The sequence below is a fragment of the Oncorhynchus mykiss genome, chromosome 10 (assembly GCF_013265735.2).
Source record: "Oncorhynchus mykiss isolate Arlee chromosome 10, USDA_OmykA_1.1, whole genome shotgun sequence".
In the NCBI taxonomy this organism is placed as follows: domain Eukaryota; kingdom Metazoa; phylum Chordata; class Actinopteri; order Salmoniformes; family Salmonidae; genus Oncorhynchus; species Oncorhynchus mykiss.
In genome coordinates this window covers 37,429,113-37,445,745 of record NC_048574.1, presented here as the reverse complement: position 1 = coordinate 37,445,745, position 16,633 = coordinate 37,429,113, and the positions used below count along the sequence as shown (strand labels likewise).

Sequence of the window (16,633 nt, the reverse complement as noted above, 5' to 3'; positions counted from 1 at the left end):
AGATCCTCTCTAAGCATTACAGGGATATGGCTCTGAATATATACAGCAACACCTCCCATAAGCATTCCTGTCTTTTCTATAGATGTTATATCCTAGTATTGATACTGCTGTATCAAAGGAATTATCTAAGTCTCAGAAATGGCTAATATATTGTTATCTGATGTTAAGCAAGTTATTGATTTCATTAACCTTATTTTCTAAGGCTACATATATTAATATGGGCCATTTTTTGCCCTTTCCTGGATAGCTTATCAGAGATAGAAAATAACAAACAAAGCAAGAAAAAACATTATTCAGGAGTCCATCAATCAGTTGGTGGTGTGTGTGCTGTGGGATTGAAAATATGAACCCACAGGCTTGGCTCTCACATCCTTTGTAGGCTTTTGGGAGGGAGGGTGGACAATGAGCCTGTTATAGCGGATGTAAGCAATGTCCCCATGCGCTTTGGCAGGTTTCATGGTTGGGATAAGTTCTTTCCTCTTCTGGCGCACAGCTTCAGGATAGTCCTTGTTAAGGAAGATGTATGTTCCTCTCAAGTTATTTGCTCTTTTCAGAACAGCTACCTTGTTCTTGAACATCAGGAACTTGACCACTATAGGCCTGGGTTTTCCAGTTCTGTGTACGTGCTCCACTTCAATCTTGCTGTGGTCCATCTTCAGTTTCTCAATTATCATTTCCCTCACTTTATCCTCAGACTCCGTCCAGGTCTCGTGGAGATTCTGCGATTCCATCCACAACAGTGTTGTTCCGCCTTGATTGTCCCTCGAGATAATCGGAGTTCTCCGTCATTGTTATTATGGATTCAAATACAGAACGAATGTCCTCTCTCAATGACTTACAGATTGCTATTATCTTGCTGTTCTCCTTTTTAAACTCATCGATCTGACCCTGGGAGAACTGCAAACTGTTCTTCAGGTCCTGGACCTCTCTGGTCAGATCATTCATTATTTTCTTAGTTGACTCCAGCAGTATTTGGACACAACACTTGAAGCTTTTTCTTGTTGTTGTAACAACTGCTTGTAGAACTATTTTTGTTTGTTTAAAAGTTCCTTCACCTGTGATAGAGACACCACTGTAAGAGAGACACCACTGTCCTCAACGATGCTCCCACCGGCTTTGGTCTTTGTCATGGTAGCAATGCTAAGCTATGCTGTTACAGACCGGGCCGGTCCAGACCGGGCCGGTCACAGGACAGATGGAAACAGCAACAAAAAGCAGGGATTCAAACAGTCACACTACCGGGACAATCCGTGGAGCCACAAGAGCAGTAGGCAGTGTACAAGCTGCTAAGGAAACCTGGCTAGCTTGATAGCTAGCAAACGTTAGTTCGAAGCTACTGTAGGATAGCATCTGCACCAACGTGGCTACTTCTCTGGAGTGAAATAGATATGCTGCTATTGTTCCTTGTAATACAGTGAACATCCCACACCTTAATGTGATGTTACATGTTGACAATTGTTTGAAAATAAATCAGTTAATTCATAGTTATTTTACAAAAGAAAGCCACAAGAAAGATGTGTTTCAATGTATCTACTAAAGAGAAGAAAACATTGATGTAGATAATTTGATTAACCATAACTAAGGTATCTATTGATGAATATAGAGGAGTGATTTGACTGTCCTTTTTGCTGTTTAAAGTGAGATCAGGTCAGATTAAATGGATTGTCCAGTGCTGCCAACCCATGTGTGTTAAATGAACCGACTCGGTTACATTGGGAACTAAAAGCTCATTATCAATTAATGACTATCCAGACCCCTGTATCCTTACAAGTACATTAAATCCCTAACTACCAGATACTAAATGATTAATTGAGGACTAATTAGGTACTAGGAAGAACTAAATAAGCACCTTGTACTTGGCTTCCAAAGGCAACGCATTTAGTCCCCAGACAGGCTGGGCTAGAGGAGTATAGAGTCTAGGAAAGCAGACGTTTCTCATTCATGATAGCTGACCTTTCCTGACCCAGACTGAACAGAATGTATTTCACAGACCCTGAGAGAGATCCTGTAGGACTAAATGACATAACAGTACTCAGTGCTGTACTCAGTATCCACAGTGGAACACTCAGTCTGGACTCACCACAGTTTGGTGATTGACCTGAATAACCTCGTCTCCCGCATGGATCTTCTTGCACTGGTCAGCTGGAGACTGCAGAGACAGTGACAGACAGTATCCAAGTAAGACAAGTAGAGGTTAGGACACATCGACTGTGCCATCATGGCAATATAAACAGACAGATCATTGTCATCAGAGACCTTTGTCTATGGTTTGTCAGTATAGGTCATATACTAACTACTACGTAAGTATACGCTTTGGCCAACTACTTTGAATTTATTGTCATGCCAAACATGACATACAGTGCCTTTGGAAAGTTTTCAGATCCCTTGACTTTTTCCACATTATGTTACGTTACAGCCTTATTCCAAAATTATTATTTTTTAAATGTAATCCTCACCAATCTACACAGAATACCCCATAATGACAAAGCGAAAACAGAAATACCTTATTTACATAAGTATTTAGACCCTTTGCTATGAGACTCAAAATTGAGCTCAGGTGCATCCTGCTTCAATTGATCATCCTTGAGATATTTCTACAACTTGATTGGAGTCCACCTGTGGTAAATTCCATTAATTGGACATGATTTGGAAAGGCACACACCTGTCTATATAAGGTTCCACAGTTGTCAGAGCAAAAACCAAGTCAGGAGGTCGAAGTAATTGTCTGTAGAGCTCCGAGACAGGATTGTGTCAAGGCACAGATCTGGGGAAGGGTACCAAAAAATGTCTGCAGCATTGAATGTCCCCAAGAACACAGTGGCCTCCATCATTCTTAAATGAGCAATCAGGGGAGAAGGACCTTGGTCAGGGAGGTGACCAAGAACCCAATGGTCACTCTGACAGAGCTATAGAGTTCCTCTGTGGAGATGGGAGAACCATCCAGAAGGACAACCATCTCCGCAGCACTCCACCAATCAGGCCTTTATGGTAGAGTGGCTAGATGGAAGCCACTCCTCTATAAAAGGCACCTGACAGCCCTGCTTGGAGTTTGTCAAAAGGCACCTAAAGACTCTCAGACCAAGAGAAGCTAAATTCTCTGGTCTGATGAAACCAAGATTTAACTCGCTGGCCTGAATGCCAAGCGTCACCTCTGTAGGAAACCTGGCACCATCCATACTGTGAAGCATGGTGGTGGCAGCATCATGCTGTTGGGATGTTTTTCAGCGGCAGGGACTGGGAGACTAGTCAGGAGTGAGGCAAAGATGCATGGAGCAAAGTACAGAGAGATCCTTGATGAAAACCTGCTCCAGAGCGCTCAGGATCTCAGACTGGGGCGAATGTTCACCTTCCAACAGTACAACGATCCAAAGCACACAGCCAAAACAACTCAGGGGTGGCTTAGGGACAAGTCTTTGAATGTCCTTGATTGGCCCAGCCAGAGCCCGGACTTGAGCCTGATCCAACATCTCTGGAGAGACCTGAAAATAACTTTGTAGCAATACTTCTCATCCAACCTGACAGAGCTTGAGAGGATCTACAGAGAAGAATGGGAGAAACCCCCCAAATACAGGTGAGCCAAGCTTGTAGTCATACCCAAGAAGACTCGAGGCTGTAATCTGCCAAAGGTGCTTCAACAAAGTACTGAGTAAAGGGTCTGAATACTTATGTAAATGTGATATTTCTGTTTTTCATGTCTGAAACCCTTGCTTTGTGGTTATTGGGTATTGTGTGTTGGTTGATGAGGAGGGGAAAACTATTTAATCAATTTTAGAATTAGGCTGTAACTTAACAAAATGTGGAAAAAGTCAAGGGGTCTGAAAACTTTCTGAATGCACTGTACATGGCATGGTAATGAACAGAACAAAGGAGTTGGCTAAAGCAAAGACTGATCTGCAAGGGGAGGCTACGGTGGCACAGCCCCAAAATGTCCAGTAACAGTCTAAAGAGTGTTACATTTAAAAACATACATTTTAAAAAAGTATGTAAAATGCAAAAAGTATTTTGTCTATAATGTATTTTTCGTTATATGTCAGACCCCAGTAAGACTAGCTGTTGCCATTGGCGTCGACTAATGGGGATCCTAATAAAATAAAATAAAATATATAAATCTCAGCCACCATTTAGCAGCAATTGAAAAGACCAGATGAGATATATCACTTGGCAGAGACATCACCAGCCTCTATACCTCCCTTCATACCGTGGTACTACGACTGCACACTTTGTACAATATCTCCAGTATTTTCCTTCCATAGGGGCTCGGAAATAACAAAAATTATCAGTCACAGTATGTGTCTGAGTAAAACTTAAACATCACATTAAACAGCAGCACCCATTCCCTCTCCATCTCCTACAGAGAATCCTCCCCATCCCAGTCCTGCTTTGAAAGTGTTGCCAGTTAGAAGAGCTGTGGTTCTCTGTGCAATACTACCATCTGTAAGCCTCTGTCACCCCTCCTCTGTTTCACCCCCAATTAAACACCCAGATGTTAATTAGGGTGTTCACTATTGGCTGCATTAATTGAACAGTTATCCCAGAGTCCCAACCAGAGGAGCTGATCTTTATAGCACTACAAGAAGCTCATGGGTCAAAGAAGCAAGCCAATGGTAGGAGACAAAAACAAAGGTATGGTAATCTCTCATGGACAGACTACAGTACGTAAACATAAATGGTACCGTAGATCTTTCATGATACAATGGGATGCGTGAGATAACGAGCAGCATTAGTTCTGGTGCTTTGGACAAATCACGATTTCGCAGCTGTTAGCATCTTTTGAATTTAAGAAGGGGAGGGGACATTTGGCCCATAGAGTTGTCGGTTCCAATCTCTTCTCAACACATATGGACCCAGAACTTAATCGAGCATCTGACCAATTACGCAAGACTTTAGTTCTGGGTTAACCGAGATTAAAGGTATGGTGGCAAGAGTGGGTATGGTTAGCAGAGAATGTTTAAAGTAAAACATTTGTTTTACTACAGGGTAACAGGGTCCAGAAAGTAGACTTACGTTCTCAGTGGTCCCAGTGATGACATGAAGGCCGTCGTATGTAGATTTGATGTACATTCCCTAAATGAGAGGAAAAAGGCTGAACATTATTAAACTTAAAAGGAGAATAATGTAGTAATAATGATGAGACTTACACTTCCCAATATCTTGTTATGAAACTTGTAAGCAACAGCAAACAAAGTGAGCCTGTTTTCTCTGTCATAGAACTATCCTGTCAAAGACTGAGTATCTTAGACAAACTCCTTGTTCAGCTCCTGTGGAGGTATGATTGAAGGCATCTATAGTATAGTATAGTATAGAGTGAGAACTAACCAGGCCCTCGCTGGGCATGATATTGGTCAGGTGCACCACCTCCAGATGGGCCGACTGGGACACCAGCGAATCAGAGGACAGCGAGATGATGTGGTCACAGATCCCAGACAATGTTTTACACTGCAGACAGAAGAAGACAGTAAGGGATCATTCTATATGCTGCATCTCACACTGACAACTGGGTAATATGAATTACTGCCTGAATAACTATCATTTTGTGGATGCCTAAATGATACAGGTAACACCAACACAAAGTTTCTTAATAGGGTGCTGGGCCACAATGAGCCGCCAGAACGGCTTCAATGCACCTTGGCAGAACTCCATTGAAGGGATGCATAACCATTCTTGCGCAAGAAATTCTATAATTTGGTGTTTTGTTGATGGTGGTGGAAAACACAGTCTCAAGCGCCGCTCCAGAATCTCCCATAAGTATTCAATTGGGTTGAGATCTGGTTACTGAGACACAAATTTAAAACTCCATATACTCCTTTCCCAGCTAACACATTTGGTACCTCGGAAGTTGTGGGAACTAATAATTTTGATTTCACATTGGTTGTGAGAACGAAGCCATACGTTTCCAGAGAAGTTTTCTAAGTGACAATTTCACCTGTTCTGGAAACGTTTATTTTTAGGTTGCAGGGAGGTTCTGAGAACGTTTTACTCTGGTTCCTTGAAAGTATTCCTGGGAGGTTTAATTAACGCACTTTTGTAACTTCCTTAAAACTTTTACTGTTTCAATAACTTGAAGTCAGACATTTACATACACCTTAGCCAAATACATTTAAACTCAGTTTTTCACAATTCCTGACATTTAATCCTAGTAAAAATTCCCAATACCCAATAATTTCCAATACCTTGACTTTGATGTCCTTAAGCCATTTTGCCACAACTTTGGAAGTATGCTTGGGGTCATTGTCCATTTGGAAGACCCATTTGCATCCAAGCTTTAACTTCCTGACTGATGTCTTGAGCTGTTGTTTCAATATATCCCCATAATTTTCCTCCCTCATGCAGCCATCTATTTTGTGAAGTGCACCAGTCCATCCTGCAGCAAAGCACCTCCACAACATGATGCTGCCACCCCCATGCTTCATGGTTGTAATGGTGTTCTAAGGCTTGCAAGCCTCCCCCTTTTTCCTCCAAACATAACAATGGTCATTATGGCCAAACAGTTCTATTTTTGTTTTATCAGACCAGAGGATATTTCTCCAAAAAGTACCATCTTTATCCCCATGTGCAGTTGTAATCCGTAGTCTAGTTTTTTGGCGGTTTTGGAGCAGTGGTTTCTTCCTTGTTGAGTGGCCTTTCAGGTTATGTCGATATAGGACTCATTTCACTGTGGATATAGATACTTTTGTACCGGTTTCCTTCCTTCACGAGGTCCTTTGCTGTTGTTCTGGGATTGATTTGCACTTTTCGCACCAAAGTACATTCATCTCTAGGAGACAGAACACGTCTCCTTCCTGAGCGGTATGATGGCTGCATGGTCCCATGGTGTTTATACTTGCGTACTATTGTTTGTACAGATGAACGTGGTACTTTCAGGCGTTTGGAAATTGCTCCCAGGGATGAACCAGACTTGTGGAGGTCTACAATTATTTTTCTGAGGTCTTGGCTGATTTCTTTTGATTTTCCAATGATGTCATGCAAAGAGGCACTGAGTTTGAAGGTAGGCCTTGAAATACTTCCACAGGTACACCTCCAAACGACTCAAAGGATGTCAATTAGCCTATCAGAAGCTTCTAAAGCCATGACATCATTTTCTGGAATTGTCCAAGCTGTATAAAGGCACAGTCAACTTAGTGTATGTAAACTTCTGACTCACTGGAATTGTCATACTCTGAATTATAAGTGAAAAATTTGTTGGAAAAATGACTTGTGTCATGCACAAAGTAGATGTCCTAACCGACTTCCCAAAACTATTATTTGTTAACAGGAAATTTGTGATTGAAAAACGACTTTTAATGACTCCAACCTAAGTGTTTGTAAACTTCCGACTTGATCTGTATTTTTTAACTCCAATCACAGATAGGACATATGGAAAATGATTTCCTTAGCTATTAATCATGCCAACACATTTCTTTTTCAACCTATAACCTTCTGTTCTCTATCCATGACCACACTGACCACACTTAACAAGATATAAGATAGAAAGAGTTTTATTGATGCTGAGAACATAACAGAATGTCATTATTTTTTTATAACATTTCTAAACTTTACTTGTGGTTTTTATGGAAAGTTTTCTTAATGTTATGAGAACAACTTGAGAACATTACTTTAAATAGAGCCTTTAAAAAAGGCAAGTCAGTTAAGAACAAATTCTTATTTTCAATGACAGCCTAGGAACAGTGTGTTAACTGTCTTGTTCAGGGGCAGAATGGCAGATTTTTACCTTGTCAGCTTGGAGATTCAATCTTGCAACCTTTTGGTTACTGGTCCAACACTCTAACCACTAGGCTACCTGCCGCCCCAACCATGAGAAAATCTGTAGGAAATGATATGCTGAAGTACTGAATTTCCCACAGAAAAAAGTTCCCTATTAACCTACATTTGATCAGCATTAAAATGAAAATCCCCATTAAAATGTATCCTGTTTCAACTAGAGATATGTTTGTTGCATGCTGCGTCGATGTCGACCTTCTGCATCTGGAGTGGAATGTGGCAGAGCTGCAGCAGTGTTTGTCAGACCAGGAGATTCCAAAAATTGGTCTTATCACGGAAATATCTGTAGTGTCTTCCCCTCTATGGAAAGGTGAGACTCTCACAATGGTGTTTTCCATTTAGCTCTACGAGTGTCAGGGGACTCGTCTGAAGCCAATACTGCCGATCTGCCAGTAGTGTCTGAACAGTTTGGGCTACACACTAATATGACCACACCATCAAAAGGTTAGACTCTCATGTTTTGCTCTAGGATGCCCACAAGTCTCACAAGACTCATCTGAAGGTAACCCTGTACCAGATTTTTTTATTATGAAAGTACTTTAGTGCCAAAAATGGGTTAAATATGGGTAAAAAAAATATATAAATAATTTTCTGAACTTATCTCTGACATAGGACAGGCACTTCAATACATAGTCCAAAAATAAATACAAATGATCTGTTTTGACATGATGAATATGTAGTTCAATGTGTTTCTATAGGCTAATAGCAGTAAGGCCAAATGAAAATGTTTCATCAAATAACATTCTAAATCAAATAGCTAAATGATCCTTGGTATGACCTTCTTAAAACAATTCCATATGTTAGCGTAGTAGAAACCCATCCCTGGGACCTTAGACCTTCTATTAACATTCTTGGAACAATTTGAGAACATGACTTTAAATAGAACCATGAGAAAACTTGTAGAAAATCATTATGCTAAAGTACTGAAATTCCCACAGAATATTTTTTTAACCTTCTCTGAACTATTTGAGAACATTCCCCATGACAAACCAGTTGGAGAACGTTCCTAGAACATTACCAACATTTAAAGTTGAACGTTTAGGAAACATTCAGTTAAAGTAATGAAATACCTTAAATGTGATGAGAACGTTCCAAAGCCAAGCAACTATCCTACACCATTCCAAGAAAGTTGTGGGAAGGTTATATGCAAAATAACCATAGGACACAAAAATCACCTCAGAATGTTATGTTTTTTTATTTTTTTTATTTTACCTTTATTTAACCAGGCAAGTCAGTTAAGAACAAATTCTTATTTTCAATGACGGCCTGGGAACAGTGGGTTAACTGCCTGTTCAGGGGCAGAACGACAGATTTGTACCTTGTCAGCTCGGGGGTTTGAACTCACAACCTTCCGGTTACTAGTCCAACGCTCTAACCACTAGGCTACCCTGCATGTGCTAGCTGGGTTGAGACCCCTCTTTCAGAATCACTGAGATCTCTTCTTCTAACCATGGTAGCCAAAATAATGAGCAACTGGGCATTTTTATACATGGAACCACACCTGTGTGGAAGTACCTGCTTACAATATACTATGTAATCCTCATTTAATCAAGTGTGTCATGACGTTGCCCTCTTTGGGTACATCGAGCACCATCCCCCGCTCTCTGCTCCTACAACCAGACTGCTGTGGTCAGAGAGAGGTCGTGAATTCCTGAGGAGAGGATCTCCTCATGGCCACACAGTATAACGACAGAGTGAATTTTCATAGAGAACAAAGGAATTTCTTCCACCTCATAGAACTTGAGGTCCGAACAACATTTACAGTGCCTTGCGAAAGTATTCGGCCCCCTTGAACTTTGCAACCTTTTGCCACATTTCAGGCTTCAAACATAAAGATATAAAACTGTATTTTTTTGTGAAGAATCAACAACAAGTGGGACACAATCATGAAGTGGAACGACATTTATTGGATATTTCAAACTTTTTTAACAAATCAAAAACTGAAAAATTGGGCGTGCAAAATTATTCAGCCCCCTTAAGTTAATACTTTGTAGCGCCACCTTTTGCTGCGATTACAGCTGTAAGTCGCTTGCGGTATGTCTCTATCAGTTTTGCACATCGAGAGACTGACATTTTTTCCCATTCCTCCTTGCAAAACAGCTCGAGCTCAGTGAGGTTGGATGGAAAGCATTTGTGAACAGCATTTTTCAGTTCTTTCCACAGATTCTCGATTGGATTCAGGTCTGGACTTTGACTTGGCCATTCTAACACCTGGATATGTTTATTTTTGAACCATTCCATTGTAGATTTTGCTTTATGTTTTGGATCATTGTCTTGTTGGAAGACAAATCTCCGTCCCAGGTCTTTTGCAGACTCCATCAGGTTTTCTTCCAGAATGGTCCTGTATTTGGCTCCATCCATCTTCCCATAAATTTTAACCATCTTCCCTGTCCCTGCTGAAGAAAAGCAGGCCCAAACCATGATGCTGCCAGCACCATGTTTGACAGTGGGGATGGTGTGTTCAGCTGTGTTGCTTTTACGCCAAAAATTGTTGCCAAAAAGTTCAATTTTGGTTTCATCTGACCAGAGCACCTTCTTCCACATGTTTGGTGTATCTCCCAGGTGGCTTGTGGCAAACTTTAAACAACACTTTTTATGGATATCTTTAAGAAATGGCTTTCTTCTTGCCACTCTTCCATAAAGGCCAGATTTGTGCAATATACGACTGATTGTTGTCCTATGGACAGAGTCTCCCACCTCAGCTGTAGATCTCTGCAGTTCATCCAGAGTGATCATGGGCCTCTTGGCTGCATCTCTGATCAGTCTTCTCCTTGTATGAGCTGAAAGTTTAGAGGGACGGCCAGGTCTTGGTAGATTTGCAGTGGTCTGATACTCCTTCCATTTCAATATTATCGCTTGCACAGTGCTCCTTGGGATGTTTAAAGCTTGGGAAATCTTTTTGTATCCAAATCCGGCTTTAAACTTCTTCACAACAGTATCTCGGACCTGCCTGGTGTGTTCCTTGTTCTTCATGATGCTCTCTGCGCTTTTGACGGACCTCTGAGACTATCACAGTGCAGGTGCATTTATACGGAGACTTGATTACACACAGGTGGATTGTATTTATCATCATTAGTCATTTAGGTCAACATTGGATCATTCAGAGATCCTCACTGAACTTCTGGAGAGAGTTTGCTGCACTGAAAGTAAAGGGGCTGAATAATTTTGCACGCCCAATTTTTCAGTTTTTGATTTGTTAAAAAAGTTTGAAATATCCAATAAATGTTGTTCCACTTCATGATTGTGTCCCACTTGTTGTTGATTCTTCACAAAAAAAAATACAGTTTTATATCTTTATGTTTGAAGCCTGAAATGTGGCAAAAGGTCGCAAAGTTCAAGGGGGCCGAATACTTTCGCAAGGCACTGTATGTTCCGGAGAAGGTATAAAAGATCGGTGAAGATCCCAGCTACGAACTGTTCCGTTTGTTACAACTTGGGGAAGCTCATGGGAGACGGTGTGGCCACATTACCATAATGCTGTTTATATAATAGCCTCAGATATGAGGTTTACCTCTAATTGTTGTATAAGATGAATGAGTGAGTATGATACTGTTTGTAAAATTGTGTAATGTGATTTTGGACTGTTTAATGAAGGAAACTCCAATTCCCTTTTGAGTTTAACTAAATCAGAGGACCGCCCATGAGCCCAGTTAGGGTCAGGCATCCTGGGACAGACCCTTTTCTGCAATTCCGAATAAAACCCCAACTTTGAGAAATTCTCAGTAGACCATGTTTCTCTCAATCACGGGAGGACAAAGGTTGCAGACCATTGCTGAATCATTTAACCATACCATGTGGTTAAACTCTTAGACTATCGATACCGACAGAATAAGAACAAGTCTTTGATATTAATTACTAGTCTGCAGCTAGGAATTCGGTATCATTAAACGCGAAGAACGACAACCGCCGAAACATCCATCCTACAACAACATGAACGAATGTCGTTCTGAACAATCCATTCTAACCGAGAGAGAGAGAGAGAGAGAGAGAGAGAGAGAGAGAGAGAGAGAGAGAACTCTCCAACAGAAACAAACTTTTCAACAAAGATCCCGACGACACACTGAGCGTAAATATATATATTGATTGCAATTGTTCCCGAATGAGTGAGCGTTCATGTGCAAAGGATTAGCATTTCAATTGTTATAATTATCAACTTTGTAGTGTCTCATCTCAGTTGACCCCCAATTCCCCTTTTGTTCACCAAGCCGCGATACCTGTTTATCCCACTAGGGAAACTCCGTTATTATTTCCTTGTAACTATCTGCTGTTAGTTTATGCATTTCTGTGAATTACTTAGTTAGTAAATAAATGATTTAAGAAGCAGTACGGCTGGTTGGGTTGTGTATCGGAGGACGCATGACATTCAACCTTCGTCTCTCCCGAGCCCGTACGGGAGTTGTAGCAATGAGACAAGATAGTAGCTACTACAACAATTGGATACCACGAAATTGGGGAGAAAAAGGGGTAAAATAAAAAAATTCTAATATTTAAAAAAACTACGTCTTCAATTTAATGATAGTAAAGACACGACAAGTGTTTCCTTTATTTTGGCAGTTACCTGGAAAAGAAGCCACACAGTGTAAGGTATTACTACTGCACTGTCTGCTACATTGTCTATTGTGAGCATCGGGATCGTGCATCACTTCCTGGATTTCAACAGTATCACTTTGAAGGACAAAGAGCCAACTGGGGATGACAAGAGCATGGAGTCACTTTCTTCTTCTCCTGCCTGCGTTTTTAGAGCAACAAGAATGAAACACTGTATGCAATTATCTGAGAATCTGACCCGTTTTTTAATGAGTGATTCTTTGGTTTATTCATCATCTGAGACACACAGGGCATTCTTCAAAGGCAAGCTACGGCTCTCCTTCCCAGGTTTAACAAGTTGAGGAAAAAGGGGTCTCTCATTGGTCTATGCAGCACTGTATGAACAGTGCTGGATACTGTCATGTCCTTCAGATGTCAAGTCAAATGTACTGTATGTAGGTTTCTATTACTGCCAAAAGTAGCACAGTGACCAGAACTTGCTGGCAGTGAACAGCGTAGCTACAGTGACACAGTCATGACCTTCCATCTATTCCCTTAGTCTCCAGTTGGGCTCTCTCTCCATTGCGCTCTCTCTCACTTTCTCTCTTGCTCTCTCTCTGTCACACACACACACACACACACACACACACACACACACACACAAACAAACAAAAACACGTCTGGCCTGTACATAGTTTGTCCTAGCTTCTCCTTTATTATTGCCTCACCATCTCTCTCCCTGTCTAATTGCTGTAGGCAGGAATGCCCGCGGGAGCAGCAGGGAGGTTCTGCATTATTCAACACAGACTGCCAACCAAAGGCCTTAAAACTGCGGCTTTTGAGAAATACACAGGCAGACTCACACACTCTTATTAATAATCTAAACCCTTTTCTTCCATAGTGCTGCCTGCCTGGTCGATGAGGAGGACGCGTGTGACTGTATTATCACATGTTCAAGTGTGGGCATGTGCCCCAATTCAAGGTGTGTGTGTGTGTGTGTGTGTGTGTGTGTGTGTGTGTGTGTGTGTGTGTGTGTGTGTGTGTGTTTTAAATCATTGTCCCATATAACGTTGGATGATTCAGATGCCACTTATTGTGAAAACGTTTGATAATTTTTACTGTTTACTGACTACTGTTGCTTATTTTATGACTGTTAACTAAGATTAAGTATTAGGTGGCAGTTAATGATTGATAATAAGATTTGTAGGTCTTGTGGGCATTAAACCCCATAGAAGGAAACCCAAAACTCACCACATGAAGAATTTTGTTTTCTGTTTCATACACCGTGCAGTCCTGCAAGACAATTAAAACCAGTTAGAGAACTAATGTTTTTTTAAAACATTAAAATAAAACTGAGCCCCTATCAGATGAGACAGATGCAAGTATCCCAAGTGCAGTGAAATGAATTTAGTTGGCAGACTGTCTCTTGAGAGTATTTAAAACAGGAAAGTTATTTTCAGTCGGCCTTCATCTATTCCCGACAAAACTAACAGAATTATAAAATGGAGGTATATAGCCAAGTGTTCTGTCAGAGACATATTGATGCACTAACTAGTTAATGAATTCCCTAACCTTTACCCACCCCTGGACAACTCACCTGCTGTACTATGGTGGTTAACTCCAGGCACAGTTGAACAATATTGTTCTTCAGTAAGGAGTACTCTGTCACACTGACAAATGGGGATCTGGCAAGAGGGAAGAAAGTACAATATGCAGGGATCAGACATCAGAGGATAGGAGAGGGCAGAGCAGTCCGTGAGATAAAAAAGAGAAACATCTCTGCATAAGACAGTACTTGCCTTCCCCAACAACTTTACAATGAAAGAGAACCATATATAAACTATTAGGCATACGCAAATGAAGTTCCTCTGGGGAAAATAAGCTACTCTAAGTCTAACAAAACTGGGATGTTCCGATGCATCAATCTCAACCCCCGAAGCTGAGATGTAACACCCACCTGTCCAGCCAGGCCAGCAGGTTCTTGGCTGCTCCGATGAGGTCCACCACGGAGGTGAGGAAGTCGTTGGGCAGCCTGCGTGAGGCCCGGCCATCATAATGGCCACCTCGACGCCTCCCTGTGATGAAGTTCTGCAGGTTCTTGGCTGAGGCATTGAGCTTGTGGGATAGGGTACGCAGGTTCTCAGTCTCCAGACCATAATTCTGGAACAGAGCGTACAGTACCCTTAGACCATGGTCCAGTATGCTCCCAGAAGTGTTTAACTTTAAAGTTAAAATGTGGATACATTAAGTTCACGTGGAGAAATAGCAGTAACTTGCAATGACATTGTGGTGTGACTGACATATTCAGTACTTGTATTAGAAAGCTCATACAGAACAGTGCTGCAGCAAATGTATAGTGCATATAAGATCTAAATGCCAGAGACATATAGAGACAAATCCCTTCAGTCACATAATCTCAGATAATCTCAGATTTCCCTCTTAATTTAGCTACCAAACCAGGTGGACAGCTTTATCCTTTGGATCTAGAGTTATTCAAGTAAACATAAAGGGATGCTTGCTTCATCATAGACACAATGAAGACCACTCATCTGTCATACTCGTTGTCACAATAGTGTGTCTGTTAGAGATGTGTGCCTGTGTGTGAATAGTTGTCTCTGATTCTCCGTGTCTAGTCAACATTAGTCACTGTCACCATGGAGAAATACCTCCTTCCTGTCTAACCCACAACAATGTAGCTAAGCCCAGCCCAGCCCAGTTGTCATGGTGACTCCTGGCTTTGTCACTCTTAATTACAACAAGCCCAGTGTTTCCATAGCTTCTTCTTCCCTTATTGATTTTCCTCTTTCATTCAAAATATCAAAGTAATGTGCTGCTGTCTGATCAGGCTGCTCTTTATGGGGGCTTCTCCATCGCTAGTCACCTATTTACGTCAATGCAGAGGATGACAAGGGATAAAAGGCGGGGGAGAATTAAATATGTTATACTGTACATCCATGCAAATAAGCTAAGCGGCACAATAATAAGGCCTTGTTCTTGGCAGTCGACCCACTGTAGAGAAAACACACCATTATGCTGCTAGGTGGTGGTGAGTACTGACCAGCTCAGCCATTTCCCTGCTACCTTCCTTTCAGTGAGCCATTCAGGCAGAGAGAGGCGTCACTGCATGGAGGGGACACTTTCCTCTGATGGCTGTAATGTCTTTTGTAATTTGGTGGGAGCAAAATCCCTATTACATCAACAACTCAGCAGCAGAGCCCTGTCTGTCTGTCTGTCTGTCTGTCTGTCTGTCTGTCTGTCTGGTCACTGCCGACTGATGAACAATTATCTAACTCCCAGGAACAACCGACCCTCAGTTTGATGTCAAAGTGAGTCAGCGGTCACACTGACACTAAGCCTGTATTGTCTTTCAATCCATCACACTCACATAATCAACCCAGGAAAGATAAATTAATTTCAACAATTGATCTGCAGAGAGTCTTGTCTTACACAAGCAGAGCAGAGGGACTGAGACCTATTCAGCATACATCCGTTTTGGTCAGGCCAGTAATAAGGCAGTGTGTGTGTGTGCATGTGCATGACCACGTCCGTGTCCTGTCTCTCCTGTCCCCTCCACCTGTAGGTCTCCTCCAGTACAGTCATTACTCATGTCAGCCTCCTCTCAGCAGAGTGACGCAATGTTCAGCTGTAGTGCATTTTGCCAGGATCAATGGGGACATGTCCCAGCATCCAATGATAATCACAGCACATCACTATAATGGAGATGGGATGCAGAACACACACTATACTGTCTTAGCACATATGCACATGTTCACAGACTCCTATACACACGCTCACACAGTCGCAAACTTATACTATAGCCCCCTATGTGAACATAAAGGAGGGACATTCTGCTCAACATTCACACACATTCTGACACACACACCCAGGCAGCCCCCATCAGACCATCTAATTAACAGACACAGATTACATGTGTGTGGTTGTCTGTGTGGAGATGTTGGGTCTCAGGCAGTCCAGGCACTCTAATGATGTTCTGCTGTAGGCCGCTCTGTCACAGGGAATCACACACTAACCTCAGCTAGCTCCACACACACCTCACACACAGGCAGCCTCTCACACACACACACGCGCACACACACACTCCCTCCCAGCTGCTGCTGTCTAGGCCTATGGATCTATTATCAGACACTTCCTCAGCCCATCAGAGAGGACGTGTGCTGTGTGGCCCCTCTCTGAATCAGTCAAGTTAATACAGAGCTCTTAGCTCGCTCTAACAGGGCTCTTCCCATGCCCACGCCTGATTCTCTCTGTATGAGTCATCATACACCAAGACTAACGACACCCATTACATGCCTCCCTTACTGATGCACACAGCACAGGCTCCTCCCGC

General features: G+C 41.9%; 1 protein-coding gene across 2 annotated transcripts in view; it reads right to left on the bottom strand.

Moving 5' to 3' along the window:
* LOC110533820 (connector enhancer of kinase suppressor of ras 2) overlaps positions 1-16,633 on the bottom strand; it is a 59,636-nt gene that overhangs the window by 32,983 nt on the left and 10,020 nt on the right. For both annotated transcript variants that reach the window (XM_036990212.1, XM_021618352.2), the window contains exons 3-8: positions 14,243-14,445; positions 13,883-13,970; positions 13,537-13,578; positions 5,317-5,436; positions 5,005-5,064; positions 2,081-2,149 (exon numbers count right to left, since the gene is read on the bottom strand). In XM_036990212.1, the coding sequence (XP_036846107.1) occupies positions 2,081-2,149; positions 5,005-5,064; positions 5,317-5,436; positions 13,537-13,578; positions 13,883-13,970; positions 14,243-14,445 (582 nt within the window). The remainder of the gene's footprint in view (positions 1-2,080; positions 2,150-5,004; positions 5,065-5,316; positions 5,437-13,536; positions 13,579-13,882; positions 13,971-14,242; positions 14,446-16,633) is intronic.